Source organism: Lagenorhynchus albirostris, chromosome 20, assembly GCF_949774975.1.
Source record: "Lagenorhynchus albirostris chromosome 20, mLagAlb1.1, whole genome shotgun sequence".
NCBI lineage: Eukaryota > Metazoa > Chordata > Mammalia > Artiodactyla > Delphinidae > Lagenorhynchus > Lagenorhynchus albirostris.
This window is the reverse complement of record NC_083114.1, coordinates 35112236-35128332: the sequence shown is the minus strand read 5'-3', so window position 1 is coordinate 35128332 and position 16097 is coordinate 35112236. Positions and strand designations below refer to the sequence as shown.

Sequence of the window (16097 nt, the reverse complement as noted above, 5' to 3'; positions counted from 1 at the left end):
TTCTTATTATAAAATGTACACATGCTAAGGGAAAATTCTACACCAATGTAATTTATTAAAGCTACTTAGGATACAGTTCTTTATGTTTTCAGAGCACCCCCCAGCTCTTGTTATGTACGCATATGTTTATATATACATATACACACATACTATATTTTCATACAGCAAGAAATCTAGGGCTGTGGTAAATGTTGTAAACAGGTACCATGTAAAAGGAAAGCAAGGATGAAAACCCAGTGTATATATTAGGAAGAAGTACCTCTGGGTGGAGTAAGTTCAATCATGTTAATTTCACAGAAACCAACAGGGAAAATAGAAGGGGAGGTTGCATGGTAACAGAACCAGTCAGATCCATCGGCTGCTTCTGAGCCATCGATCCCAATCATCAGGAATCCATCAGCCAGCACCTTTTAAATTAACAGAATTCCAAGTATTTTAAATTAGGTACCCACAATGTTCACTGCAGCACTATTTACAACAGCCAGGACATGGAAGCAACCTAAATGTCCACTGACAGATGAATGGATAAAGAAGTTGTGGCACATATATACAATGGAATATTACTCAGCCATAAAAAGGAACAAAACTGAGTTATCTGTAGTGAGGTGGATGGACCTAGAGTCTGTCATACACAATGAAGTAAGTCAGAGAGAGGAAAACAAATACCGGATGCTAATGCACATATATGGAAAAAAAACGGTACTGATGAACCTAGTGGCAGGTCAGGAATAAAGATGCAGACGTAGAGGATGGACTTCAGGACATGGAGGTGGGGGGGAAGGGGAAGCTGGGACGAAGTGAGAGAGTAGCACTGACATATATACACTACCAAAGGTAAAATGGATGGCTAGTGGGAGGCTGCTGCATAGCACAGGGAGATCAGCTCGGTGCTTTGTGACCACCTAGAGGGGTGGGAGGCTCAAGAGGGCGGGGATATGGGGATATACGTATACATATAGCTGATTCACTTTGTTGTACAGCAGAAACACAACATTGTAAAGCAATTATACCCCAATAAAGATGTAAAAAAAAAATTAGGTACCACTATTATAAAAATGATTCAAGTCACATTCTAAAAGAAAGGAAAATCTATTACATAAAGATCTCTTAAAAGTGAAAAATGTTTCTTTATTTAATTAAATAACTGAAATTATAATGAAAAAAATCTGTGTAAGTTCTAGTGTGTACCAGAAATCACAGCATGGTTCCACAGAAGTGATTTCAGAGGTCTAGGGAAAACAGTACCTCTGCCAGTGGCCAAGGCTGTCTGCTGCTGTGGCACGTGAAAGTGGGCTGAGTGCTCTTCTACAATTTAACTATCTAGTCCCAGCTAAGCTTTAAATCCTACTCAGTAATAACTTTACTTCCTTCTGGTTTATCACACAGAGAAGCTTTTCTAAACCTTTTCCACCTTCCTCAAGCTCCAACTTTACCTCTCTCATGCTCTGGATGATCGTGCTCCTCTATCACAGAAACTATGTGAGGGGCCTCACAGTCCATCCTTTGCACCTCAAATTGTTGTAAGTAGTAGTCCTTTCTTTGCCCCTCAAGACAAACTTCTCCATCTTGACCTATTGTCACTGGTACCTTGCTCCTAAAACACCATCTCTTATACTCTAATGTCTCCCAATTCCCATTACATTAAAAATATTTTATTTTGAAACAGTTCAAACTTACAGAAAAGATAAAAGAATAATACAATGAATTCCTATATACTCTTCACCCAGAGACTCAATGCAAGTTATATACTATGTAACTCCTTGAAGTCTGACTTCTGTCCTGACCCTACTAAACTGCTAAATTCACCGATGACCTCCTAGTTTGTCAAATCCAGTGCCTTTTTTCCAACACTTCAGCCTCCCTTACAGTATTCCATACCAGTTGACTACTCAATTTTTTGAAACATTTATTCCCATACTCTCATTACATTACAGTCTACTGGTCCATCTTCTCACCTCTGTGTTCATTCCTTCACATTATTTTGGTGGCCACCCTTTCACCTCCAACTCTTGTTTCTGATTTTAGCCCTTTTCTTTTGTTTTCATGATGGCATCCACTCTTCAATGGTTGACTTTTATGCCAACAATTTCTCAAGTTTTATCATGAGTTTGTCACCCTCAAACAAACTGTCTCAGTCCTGCATTTTACCTGCATGCTGAACATATTCTCTGAGAGTTAGTACAGGGCATCAAACCAACAACTTCCTTCTCCTGCTCCTTTCAAAGGCAATCAATCACTGGGTTCCCACAGCTCTCCCTAAACATTCAGTCCCTTTATCCTTGCCATTAACTAACTCTCTCCCCATTACGTTGTTTGATATCATTGCTTTCAGCCTTCCTCTATGGACATTTCCCCTCTTACACAGTTAAACTTTCCTTTGGTATGACCTCTGTTCATTCCAGAAACCTTTACCAACTTCTCCTGTTCATAAAAAAAACTCAGACAGCCTGACCAAGCATTAAAGACTGCATAATCTAATTCCACATCATCTTTTTGTCTTTGCCTGCAGATTCCTTTCTCCTAGTTATTTCTACTATATTGGATATGTACACTAACTTTCTCTTCAACCTTAACAGCTCTAAGACCTCTGGAAAGGACTACCTCCACTCACATGGGATTCTTTTCTCCCTTTCTAAATACAGCTGACTGGATCAGGGGTTAGTATTCAACCTTCAGAGGACCAGGCCAAAGGCTGGGCTCAGTTGTTTAGATTCTCTCTCAGTAATTAGAATTAACAGACACAGAGATAGTAGTCAAGCCATCGGTTGGAGCTGGCACTGAAAGGTTGTGATACAGACAGGGACAGGGGCTACCATGTGCAGACTGAGTGAGCAGGACACCAATAGAGAAAGAGTGACAGAAGAGTGGTGCAGACACAGAGCATAGGTGGAATAAAGAGGCCCCTGAGAGGTGGAGGATAACACTAAGTTTATGCCTTCCCAGGTCTCATCCCTGTGTCCTTGCCTGTCTGTGAGCGTGCCCATTGCAACCTTAGAGTAACTTTCCTAGAGCTCACTTGAGTGGGTTTCTGTTCCTCATAAACAAAAAGCCCGGTCCAGAATATTCAAAGCAACTTGTCTGATGTGTAATGTGTGCGAACCACTCTCCACTTCCTAAACGTGGCCTGTACTTTCCACTCTTGATGCTTTTGTGCATATTCACTTTCCATGGCACGGTTTCCTCCTGCATCTCTGCTTGGCAGAGTTTTTCCCATCCTTCAAGACAAAGTTTTCAAATGTCCTCTCTTCCATAAAGCTTTCCCTGATTCCTCTGAGAAGATGTGACCTCTTCTTTATTTGAATTCCAACAGTACTTGTACCTTTCTTAAATCATAGTTGATCTTGTATGTTAAACTTATTTTCATACATCTTATCTCGTTCTACAAGACTGTAAGCTTCTTAAAGTCCAAACCAAACCTAGCATGGCAAGAATTCATAAAGTATGTTCTGAGTGAAGCTGGGTATTCTACTCGCTGGACACTTATTTTCCTTTCACACAGAGCATGGCGCTGGTTCCCAAACCTGGCTGATTTTCAGAATTACCAAGAGAACTTTTTATTTTCTTTATTTTTTAAACAAATACAGATATCTGAGCAATAATTCTTGTGATTCTGATTGAGTAGGTCTGGAGTAGGTCATGGAAATCTATGTTTTAAATAGTACCAGGTGGTCTGGATCACTAGTCAGGTTAAGAAGAAGAACAAGGGTTTGGAGCCTGTCTGGTCTAGCTGTGTGACCCGAACACAAGTGTCTGGGACATGGCAGCCATCACAACTGTTTTTAATTCTTCTGGCTTAAGGCTTAAAACTGTGTTGAAATGCAAATCACAATTTAGTTACACCTTTATGTAAGCAGATTCTGGATCAATGGTTCTTAACCTTGGTTGTACCCGAGAATCACCTGGGGACTTAAAACAAAAACAAAAAACCAATGCTAGGGCCCCAAACCAGACTGATTAAATCAGAATGGGGGTGCAGGGTCAGGGAAGAGGCCTAGTCAATGGTATTTTTTTTGTTCCCCAGGAGATTCTGATGCCTACTGAGAATTGAGAACCACTCTTCTACATCTTTTTATAAAAACAGTTTCAGAAGAGAGAAAAAAAGAGAAAAGAAGTAAAGTACTACTAAAAGGGAAAAAAAAAAAGCACACAAAGGAAACGTAGGAAACTGAAGATAAACTTGGCCTTGTTACAAATTCTGTGTGGGACAAGCTTTGACCAGGAAGTAAGTTAAATAACTATTCCTCCTCTAACTTAAGGATATACTTCCATAAAATAAAGGTAGCAGACTCAAGATAACAATCTTGACAACAAGATATATAAAAAGAAAAGCCCCTAAGAGAATTCAAATTTATTTTGAAATTACTAGTAACGTTCTCCCCAGTGAAGATGCACACATTTTATGTCAAAATGAATATGTTAGGGGCCTCCTTCTCCTATTACCTTAAACCTAGCTCCTGTAACTGCATTTCTATATTTTAAAACCTATTCTCTTACCTTTCTAATGGTCGCAACACATATTGTGGAAAGATTTAATGGGTCTATAGCTTCCAATTTCATTCCTTCCTTGAACCATTCCCCACTCTGGTCTACTTCTTTTACCTAAAGAATTACATGAAAGTACATCTACTGTCACAAGTGTTATCAGTTTAATAATTAAAATAATACCAAGTTGAAGAAGTTTACCAGATGAAAATACCGAGTGTCTTCTCCTACCTACCTAATATTATAACTCAAACTTCCATTAGGGAATAGAGAGAATTCAGGCAAATAGAATTGAAGAATAATTATAATCAACAGTTGTGACACATATGGATTACAAGGTCTTAATCCTTTTAGGTGAACATATGTAATTACGATTTCCATAATATCAGGAAAAAACCCACAACCCTATTTCAAACCTAATTTACAAATGAGGGTTCTTATAAAAACTTCTTACCTTAGCAAATAAATGTGGTGGTGTATCAAAATGTCCATCCTGTTTCTTTGTAATATCTACAAGGAAAAGTTACATACTAATCTGTCAGCATTTGTGGGAAGACCAAAAACCACGTTTCTTTGAAGGTTTCAAACTCACAAGGTATGTATACTCTAAAACATGGCAAAAATACATGCCTTCTACATTTATGGTGAATAATATTCTTTAAAAGTTTTTCTCTCTTTAGAGTACATGTGCTGTTAAATACATTCAGCCAATCAGAATGCTGGAAATTCCCTAGTTAGGGAATTACAACTTTAGAAAGTACGTTTTAATGTGTTTAGTATTAAGCCTAACCACATTTAATTTCACTATTTCAACTAAAATTGAATGGAAAGGGAAAGGCTATCTTCAGTTCTTTCAAACAGGCTGGATAAAAAAGTGTAAGAAAACAAATGTAGTTGTGACCAAAAGTGCATTATTTTTTACTTGAGCACAAATGGAAGGAATATAAAGGAACTGTTAGGACATTAACATCCTGGTGTGAAACTTTCCTAATTAAGGTAGAATAAGCAGCCCCGGCAACTAGTTTTGATCTATGCTATTCTGCAGAGAAAAATAACCAAGTAGTACAATTTAGCCTCAATGATATTTTCCACAGGAGTTCTTGTGACAGGTGCTTACCAGATCTTTTGAATCGATGGCCTATGCTTCGAGACCAACCGATATGATGGATTAATGGGCTGTGCATATGGCACCAGAAGTCATCTGTTCTATCTTCACTCTCTTCATACACTAGTCTTAATCTTCCTCCAATTACACTTTCCACCACTGCCACTCGTGTTCGACACAAATGCCTCTTGTCAACCACTTCTACCCTCATGCAAGGTTTGAAAGGATACTGCATGCTCTCTGAAACCTTGAAACAAAAGCAGAACTGTTGGGAATTCATGACAAAGGTCTACAAATAATTTTAGTATTGTACTATAAAAATACCGAGCGCACTCGATAATTAACATAGGTCATCTGACTCACTAATTCAAACAATTCCTTAAAAAACTTCGAAGGTATTCCATTTTTTAGAGTTCTCATTTGCCACTTCAGTCCTTTCTAAGATCCTGTCTTTACCTTTTGTGAGAAATCGGGAGGAAGTGTTTTGGCACCAGTAAGTCGTTTCACTAGAAAAGCTTTCCAGTTTGTATACTTATGCTGAATAGCTAAAACAAAAGAAATAACCAGTTACACTTTAGCAAAGAATAGAATTGCTTCATAAACTGTTTGTTAAAAAAAAAAAAATAACAAATTTCCCTGCAATTAAAGTTCTCAAGAAGAGTAACAAAAATAGGGAAAATAAGCATGTCTTACTAGCAAGTAAGTTACTTGAAACCAAAAAACATTATTTTAATTTCTATGTCACTTTAACGTTACTAAGTGTAAAACTGCATTAAAGTGCAAATACTCTATAGTAAGGGTAAAGAAGCTACTCACTTCTGGGAGGGACAAGAGGTTTTCCACTGGCTGCACACCAACCAACTGGATGGATATCAGAACCACATATATTGCACCAGAAGTCCAGACCAGAGTCATTTTCAAATCCTTCATATCTTAAAAGGGCATTGTAGCCTGAAACCAACAAAGCAATTGCCGCATAATAAGAAAACCAAATGAAATAAAACAGGATATAGTTGCTGGTAGCGGTTGTCAAATGTCAGTGAGCATCTGAAACAGATCCACATGCAGGGCTTGTGAACAGACAGATAGCTGGGCCTCACACCCCAGAGATCCAGATTCAGTAGATCTTGGGTGAGCCTGAGAATCTGCATTATAACACCCTCCCAGAGGCTGCTGTCACTAATGGTATAGATGAAACTTTGAGAACTATCTGAACAATGTAATTAGTTTAACTGTTTTCAGGGCATGGCCTACTCCTCTGAATATATTTCAACTTGACCCATAGTTTCTTAAATTCTAGAAAAGAAATTCTCAGTGAAAAGAGGGGTGGGAAAGTTCTATTAGAATGTGTAGTTTTGGAAATAAAGAAGACTGTGGTAAGTTAGTATAACCTTGTTAAGTCACAGAAATCCAGTTAAAGTACATTTCAAAGAAACTGCTTTATCCAAGTGATCAGGTGACCAAATTATTATTGGATAATTTGGATGTGGCTCCTTTAGGAGCCTAAACTTTTCTGTCTTGTTTATTTGGAAATAAGATTTGAAAATGCGAGGTAAAAAAGTTCAGTAAACACAAATAAAAGTATGTGAAATCACTTAAAATCTATATGTACTAAACAAATCGGAAGAATTATTTCCTGAAAAGAACAAATAGTATAGGATATATATTGTTTATAATTTAATAAACCTTGTATTGATAATAGATTAAGGTTTAATTTAAGGCCTTTAGTGGAATAAAAAAGGCCCAATAAACTTGTATTTCAGGCTGGGAGCTAAGTTCAGTCAGCATTTTCATGTGTTAATATTTATGATGAAAATTTATAGCATTAAACTTTTAGTTTTAAAATTCAATAATTCACAGAACAACTCATGACTTTGCTAACTGTTGCTGATTCTGGGTTCATGATCAATATCAGGCTCACTTCTAAAATGTCATTAAAGGGGCTTAAAATGAGATATAAGGTGCAATCAGATAAAACAGAAATGTAAAACCAGATGGAAGATAGAAATAATTCTTGGATATTAAATACATTGATCTTTAGAGCCATTTAAATGCAACTGATTTAACCATCAAGCAAAAAAATATATACTGCTGTTTTCAATTACGGTGTAGAGCATAATACAAGCATTTAAAGAATGCTTATATAGCTGGGGAAATGTTTCAAGGAAAAGGTGGGAACTGAACTGGGTTAAATACGGTAAGTGAGAGAGTGAGTGAGTAAAGGCATGGAAGTGACACAGAACATGCTGTATGAGAGAGGAGGAAAACTAATCTCACAAGAACAGATCATTTATGTTGGGGAACAATAAAAAATCTGGTCAGTGGTGTATGGTGAAACTCATCAATAGCTGTAAATGCTGACCATCCTGATCCTTTAAGGACGAAGAAGCCATTAAAGACAGAAAGACGGAATTGAGATCATTTTTAGGTAAATTAAGTCTATCAGCAGTACATAGGGAGCAATACGCAGGGTGTATGGGGGAGAATGGCTGGAGATAAGCCTAGAAAGAGTAGGAGGAGTAAGATACCTCTTCCAGTAATCTCAGGACAACTTTTATCATCTGAGCGGCTGCTCCCCCTCTGAAGCACTAGTGTCCTACTGCACCACTCACTAAGCACCTTGTGTTAAAATGTATTCAATATTTAGCAGATGTGAGCTCGCTGAAAAAAACAAATCTTATACGTCTGCATGTCACCTGCCCACGGTGTCTAACACAGCAGACACCTAATGCATTTACTTCATGAGCAACAATGTAATAAGGGCTGGGGTACTTGGAAGAGGTGGGAATGAAGAAAAAGGTAGTACCCAAAATAGATGAAATTTTCATCACTAGTTTACTTCTCATATTATGGACCATATCACTTTTTTTTAGTACTTCGACTTTTTTGTTACTTTGCAAAGCATCTCCCTCTACCAGGGGCTGGTAAACTATATATGGCCCACAGATCTGGCCTACTGCCTGATGTTTTTTAGTTTGCCATCTAAGAATGGTTTTTACATTTTTAAATAGCTGAAAAAAAAATCAGAGGTAAAATAATATTTTATGACACATAACAATAAATAAAGTTTTACTGGAACACAGTCATGCCTATTCATTTACGTACTGCTTCGGCTGCCTCTATGCTATGATGGTAGAGTTAAATGGTTATGACAGAGACTGCATTGCTCACAAAGCTGAAAATATTTACTGTCTGGTCTTTTACAGAAAAAAATTTGCTAACCTCTGCCCTACATCGTACTTATCTGGCAATACTTGAAAATTTACAAATATGCTTTCTCATAAGTTACAAATATAATTGACATTTTTAAAGTAAATTATTACACATGCTTTTCACCTGCTAATTTTACAATCCCAGCAATCCAGAAGACTTTGGTAGGTAGGCTGCAGTCTGTATTGGGAACTTCTACTCTCACATTTTCTGAGATATCACCCCAGCAGGTCCCCATAGGTGCCTGTCATATAAAAATTATTAAATTATCATCTTATTAAATAAAGCCTAAAACACATCATTCAAAATTAAGCACTACTCTCAATCATGGAAACATTAAACTAAAAATACCGTTTAATTCATTCATTTTTCTCTAAAAATATAATTGTTATTCCCTGTGTCACAGAATTCTATTTGGAAAAAGCCGACGTCAGGGACAAGCTCAAGATGAAGAGAATTCACATACATTAGAATAGATCCATGTCGAGTTCAAAATTCAAAACTGCCCTAAAACAAGACTTGAGCAGCAATTTTTGTAAAATCCAAATTACAAACTTGACAGTAGGTTTCAAAGGAAAAAGCTGATTTAAGAAATCCATTATTTTTAATATGAACTGAATGAATGTACTTTACCTTAACCTCTAATTTTAAAAGATCTGGTCAAAGAGCAGAAAGAAAGATAATTCCAATCAGCAATGTGGTTTCAGAAACGTAGAGAAACAAAACTTAGTTATCTATATTTTCAACTTCAGTTAAATTCATAGAATAGAAATATAGTCTGTTACAACTGACCTGTGGCAAAAGCACCAGATAAAGTTATTAAAAAGGTGGAGTGGAAGAGTTTTTGGAGAATCGCACCATGGTAAACTGTTAAATAATTTATTATTTCAAAATTTCTCATGCAGGAATTAACATAAACAAAGAGAAAACTTTCAGTGTTAGACCTGGTAATCAATAGCCTCCACGCAAATGGTTAAGATGGGGACTCAGAAAACCTATTAAATGAATACCATGAAGGGATTTTCCAAAACTTAATATGTTTCCAAATTACAATTTCCATTATATTTTAATCCTTAAATTTGAGGCAGTTTACAACTATTTGGAATTTAGCAATGGTTAACTAAACCAAATAAATGAATATAGGAATTTAAATGCTGATACTACCAAACAGTTTCTGCGGTCCTTGATAATCAGCTCCTCGTTAAATACAATTTAGAACCTTGATCACAGAAAAAAGGATTAGGTAAGGTTATAAAAGACCTGATAATATGAACAAATCAGGAAAAGACAAAATAGCTTCAAAGCTAAAAGATGACTAAACAAAGATATTCAAGAGTCACACAAACTAGTCCATCCGAACACTGGGCAAATGTCTTCCATGCAAGGCTGCTCATACTTGGGTGGATGCTAACCCAACAGGATTAGCTTAAAACAGCACTCAACCCTTATGCTCTCAATAGTTTAAGGAACTTCTGAAGGAGAGGAAGAAAATGTCAAACAACACTGAACTAGGATAAGTCTAGAAACGAAACACAGAATCAACTTACGGCTATTCTTTAAAGTAGCAAGCAATGAATATACTTCAATCACTTGGAGACAGTGGCCTATCTCAACTATTTGTAATTCTGGAAGGATACACATAACTATCTTCCCGAGCTGTGCAAAAAAATAATACATCTATTATGACTACCTCTTTCTGCTTTTTTTAAATTGAAAGAATGGACTCTTCAGGTTCTGCTATCTCCCCCTATATCATTCTAGACTGTAGGGCCATCCCTATTGCCAGCAGATATGATTAGAAAAGGAGAGGCTGGAAAGAAGATAGGTAACAGATTAAGCTACCATGTATTAACACAAAGACCATGTGTTAACTTCTGTGAGGATGAACCAATTAGAGCAGACAGATGCAGTGAAATGTATGCATTAAATTAAGGTGGGATATCCATTCCTCTTTGTTTGGCTGCCAACTCTTGTGGAATGGGCTTTATTTTTCACTGAGAAGGAAGAAGCATGGGTATGCTGACAAGTTGTGTGTTAGGTGGGCACACTGTTAAATGAATTTGGCATACAGGACTGACTCCCTTTTGAGCTAGATATGACAATGTCATACTGACTTTTTTTTTTAAGTCTCAGCAATTGTTTGGAGAAATAACTTATGGTCACATTTTACTAAAGAGAATGTGTCAATATGCTCACTTAGAAAATAAAGTTAATGCTCACTTTAGTGGGGTATGTTATGTTTTGCTCCCTACAGTCTGGATTGGTATAGGAGAAAGTAGCAGAAAGTGACATTTGTTCTTGCCTGTAAGGTTGTGGTTCTGCTAGGCCCTCTTAAACCAATCCATATGGTTCACTCTAAGAAAAAAAATGAAGAAACAAAAACGAGCACCATAGTCATTGCATAGTATGTGCTCAATGTGTTGAAATAATAAAGTCATTTCATAGATATATCTGCCCTTTTGTTTAAAATGAATACTCTTAAGTGTGGAAGACTAAATGACCCAGGGCTTGAGAGCCATCTTCATCCAAGTCATCTGTCTTCTCTTGCTGGCAGGAGGGATACCTCTGAAAGTCTGGATTGGCATAGCATGAACTAGCAGAACCATAATTTACAGGTAACAACAAATTTACCTTCCAGACTCAGGACGAGAGGTCCACCTCAGGTTCCTCCCAAACCAAGAAGATCTGCTTCACCACTTCCTGCTCCAGGGCCACTCGTGAGGGCTATCTGGGAGCGACTCTCCTTCCCTGCAAGGTACGCTGTCATCAGGTCCTGCAGGACATGGCCAAATCCAAATGTTGAGGGCTCCCCAACACAAATATATGATAACCTCCACCTGACTGTCTATCTGTAAGAAAGTAATTGGGTGGGATTCTTACTTTTCTGTGCTTTAAGAATATTCCCAGATAGTCCAACAGCTCAGATGGCCAGTATTTCGACTCTCGGAGGGCTGACACACTGTACGTGTGATGCTTTATGGGAGAAATACAGATTTCCCTCCACAGAGCTGACAACCTACAACTTTTGATAATCACAATCTTCAGCAGTGACAAAGAATTTAAGTGGGCAGAAGTTAGCCTTCAAGTTGCACATAGGTAACTATTATTGATCCTAATAATGATATGGCAAATATACAAAAAGCCACCATTAAAATACTTTGACTAATAGGCATTATGATGACTAAAATGAATCTAGTAGAGAAAGATAGACTATTATTTGGCCAAAAAGGGGAGAAAACATTATAGGAAATTAACTAGAAAGAAATTAGAACTCCTAAGTATTATTTGCTAGAACTGATAGGAAGTAGAAACAGAAAAAATAATTGATCCCTCTTTCCCCAGAAAGTCCACTCACCTTTTGATTTGATAACACAATCTATTGGGTTGGCCAAAAAGTTCGTTCAGTTTTTCCGTAAGCTGGCTCTAGTAGCCCTTAGTTGTCTTTAACTTCATTTGAAACAATTTTGTTAGACTGTATTGTGACAGCTGTCGTATCAGTGTGCACTTAAAAAAAAAAACTTATCAAAACTGGTGAATTTTTGTGTAGCCATTTTAATATTGAAGATGGAAGAAAAAAAGCAAAATTTTCAGCGTTATCATGCTTTATTATTTCAAGAAAGGTAAAAACGCAACTAAAACGCAAAAAAAGATTTGTGCAGTGTATGGAGAAGGTGCTGTGACTGATGGAACGTGTCAGTGGTTTGCGAAGTTTTGTGCTGGAGACTTCTTGCTGGATGATGCTCCACGGTCAGGTAGACCAGTTGAAGTTGACAGCGATCAAACTGAGACATTAATTGAGAACAATTAACACTATACCACGCGGGAGATAGCCAACATACTCAAAATATCCAAATCAAGCATTGAAAATCATTTGCACCAGCTTGGTTATGTTAATCGCTTTGGTGTTTGGGTTCCACGTAAGTTAAGTGAAAAAAACCTTCTTAACCGTATTTCTGCATGGGATTCTCTACTGAAATGTAATGAAAACGTTCCATTTTTAAAACAAATTGTGACGGGTGATGAAAAGTGGATACTGTACAATAATGTGGAATGGAAGAGATCATGGGACAAGCGAAATGAACCACCACCAACCACATCAAAGGCCGGTCTTCAACCAAAAAAGGTGATGCTGTGTACGTGGTGGGAACGGAAGGGAGTCCTCTATTATGAGCTCCTTCCGGAAAGCCAAAAGATTAATTCCAACAAGGACTGCTCCCAATTAGACCAACTGGAAGCAGCACTTTGCATCGGCAAAGCATCCGGAATTAGTCAACAGAAAATGCATAATCTTCCATCAGGATAATACAAGACCACGTGTTTCTTTGATGACCAGGCAAAAACTGTTACAGCTTGGCTGGGAAGTTCTGATTCATCCGCTGTATTCACCAGACACTGCACCTTTGGATTTCTACTTACTTCGGTCTTTACAAAATTCTCTTAATGGAAATAATTTCAATTCCCTGGAAAACTAAAAGGTACCTGGAACAGTTCTTTGCTCAAAAAGATAAAGCTTTGGGAAGATGGAATTATGAAGCTGCCTGAAAAAATGGCAGAAGGTAGTGGAACAAAAGAGTGAATATGTTGTTCAATAAAGTTCTTGGTGAAAATGAAAAATGTGTATTCTTATTTTTACTTAAAAACCGAAGGAGCTTTTTGGCCATCCCAATATGTTTTGGGGTGGTGGTAGCAGGGGGATAGGGAGTACAAGGAAAGTTCAAAAGTAAAATGGGATGTTTGGGGTGAAAGTAAGATTAAGAATGAGGGAATGCTAGTGTATGTAAAAAGAGACAGGAAGCAGTGGTTACTAATTTGAAAGGCATAAACAGCCCATAATTAAAAAAAAACATATCAAATGAAAATAATCTAGATTATTTAGGCCTTCCTTAAAACAGGTGATTTTTATTATATCAGAGTCCACTGCTTTCCTGCAGAGAATCTATTTTGTGGCAACACTCATAATAGCTAAACTGGATGGAGTACTAACAAGTACCAGAAACTAATTTAAGTCTTATTTCCATTAGAAAGAAGTTTTGCAATCTAGGACGACATACTGAAGATTCTAACTTTAGTTAAAATGGATGTGAAATCACATTTATTTTCAATTTTCAATGGAGTTACGTATGCATGGTTAAGGCTAGGGAAAAAAACAAAGAATAATTTTATTTGAAAGAGATTATTTTAGTAATAAATACAGACCTGAGAAATAAATCATGAGTTTTACTATAAGCTACTGTTACCGCACATACACAAACAAAAAGGTTTCTGTTTTTGTCCTTAAAATCCAAAAATATACTTGTAATATGTGTTGCAAAGAAATATGGATAACCTTATCCCCTTCAAAATAGCTGGCATACAGGTCTGGTACCAAAGAGAGGATTAGAAAACATCATGTAGGGCTTCCCTGGTGGCGCAGCGGTTGAGAGTCCACCTGCTGATACAGGGGACACGGGTTTGTGCCCTGGTCCAGGAGGATCCCACATGCTGCGGAGCGGCTGGGCCCGTGAGCCGTGGCTGCTGAGCCTGCGCGTCTGGAGCCTGTGCTCCGCAACGGGAGAGGCCACAACAGTGAGAGGCCCGCGTACCGCAAAAAAAAAAAAAAAAACAGAAAACATCATGTAAGCAATACAAGGTGATATCTGTGGAGAAAGGATGAAATAGTATAGTAAACGCAGCTTTAAAGTTATGGCACGCACGTGTGCAAAGGACCTTTTTAAAAAATACCTAACTACAACTATTTTCAAGGGAGAAGAAAGTAGGATGATTACATTTCTGGTTTGGCAATGACAGTATCAACAAGACACCAGCATATATAGTCCAGGTACCAAACAAAAGAAATCTGAAGTCTGTAAATACATAACTAAAGGAATATGATTTTAGCTTTTTATGATTCACGTACATTTGATATTAGCACATTTTGGCCTATGCTGTAATGCTTAGGAAAGACATATTCTACTTGATTTTTTTTTTTGGCCACGCCATGTGGCTTGTGGGATCTCAGCTCTCTGACCAGGGATTGAACCCCGGCCAAGGCAGTGAAAGCCTGGAATTCTAATCACTAGGCCACCATGGAACTCTCTGTACTTGATTTTATAAGGCAAATAATGGGGAACAGGAGTGCTTCTATTTAAAAGACTATAATATTAAAAAAATTAAGAATGCTTTAAAGCTAAATGTTCTGCATACACAGAACAACTCTCTTGGGTTCAAACATAAATTGTCAATAGGAGAAAATAGTCTGTGAACTTCATTAACGTGGAGTACCTAACTGGCATGTGATACTGCAGTAGTATTTTGGAGATTGTTCCACAGTTAGTAAAGATAAGGCTAAAAGGTGCTTTTAGAAGCTGTGAAATAAAAAAATGTATGTATTAGTCTCTGGCCCTGCTCCTGGCACAGAGGTCTTAACAGCCTTCGTAATTATCTAAGTGATAAGAGTACTAGAGGTATCTTTTCTTTTAATATTTGATCTTTGACTCTAATTCCAAGACATAGACCTCCTAAATCCTTTGGAATTTCTTGGGTGATAAGAGTGTCTTTTGTTCTAATGAGGCAACTCTTTGTGGGCCCCTAGATAGCTTCAGGATGGGAGCTGGTCACCACATAGATCAAACTATGATTAGAAGCTTGGAACTTTCAGCCCCATCACCCATCCTCCAGGAAAGGGAGAGGGGTTAGAGACTGAGTTAATGACCTATTATGCCTATGTGATGAAGCCTCCATAAAAATCCCAATACACAGGATTTGGAGAGCTTCTGGGTTGGTGGATAAGTAAAGGTGCTAGGAGAGTGGTGCACCTCGGAGGGTATGGAAATTATGCCCCTTCTCATATACCTTGCCCTACACATCTCTTCATCTGACTGTTCATCTCTTTTATTATATCCTTAATAATGAAACAGTAAACCTAAGTGTTTCCCTGAATTCTGTGAGCCATTCTAGCAAATTATCAAACCCAAGGAAGGAGCATGGGAACTCTGATTTACAGCTATCTGCCAGAAGTAGAGGTGACAATGTGGGATTTGCAACTGGTGTCTGAAGTAGGGGCAATCTTGTGGGGCTGAGTCAGTAAGTGTGGGATCTGATGCTAACTCCCGACAGACAGTGTCAGAATTGAACTAAACTGTAGGACACCCAAGCTGGTGTCAGAGAAATGCTTGATATGAGGAAACCCACACATCTGGTATCAGCAGCACTGTGTGGTCGAGTTGTGTAAGTAAAGGGGGAGCACAGGAGGGTTTTCCTATAGGGGCTTAATTCAAAACTATGTTAAAACCCGAACAAATAAGAAAAACTGCATGAGAAA

The 16097-nt window shown here is 37.7% G+C and overlaps 1 protein-coding gene across 7 annotated transcripts in view; it reads right to left on the bottom strand.

Moving 5' to 3' along the window:
• MBTD1 (mbt domain containing 1) overlaps window positions 1-16097 on the bottom strand; it is a 68353-nt gene that overhangs the window by 14925 nt on the left and 37331 nt on the right. For 6 of the 7 annotated variants that reach the window (XM_060134685.1, XM_060134686.1, XM_060134681.1 and 3 more), the window contains exons 6-12: window positions 8924-9041; window positions 6404-6538; window positions 6044-6132; window positions 5600-5834; window positions 4937-4992; window positions 4495-4599; window positions 260-407 (exon numbers count right to left, since the gene is read on the bottom strand). In XM_060134685.1, coding sequence (XP_059990668.1) covers window positions 260-407; window positions 4495-4599; window positions 4937-4992; window positions 5600-5834; window positions 6044-6132; window positions 6404-6538; window positions 8924-9041 — 886 coding nt within the window. The remainder of the gene's footprint in view (window positions 1-259; window positions 408-4494; window positions 4600-4936; window positions 4993-5599; window positions 5835-6043; window positions 6133-6403; window positions 6539-8923; window positions 9042-16097) is intronic. The other variant, XM_060134687.1, reaches the window with a different exon arrangement.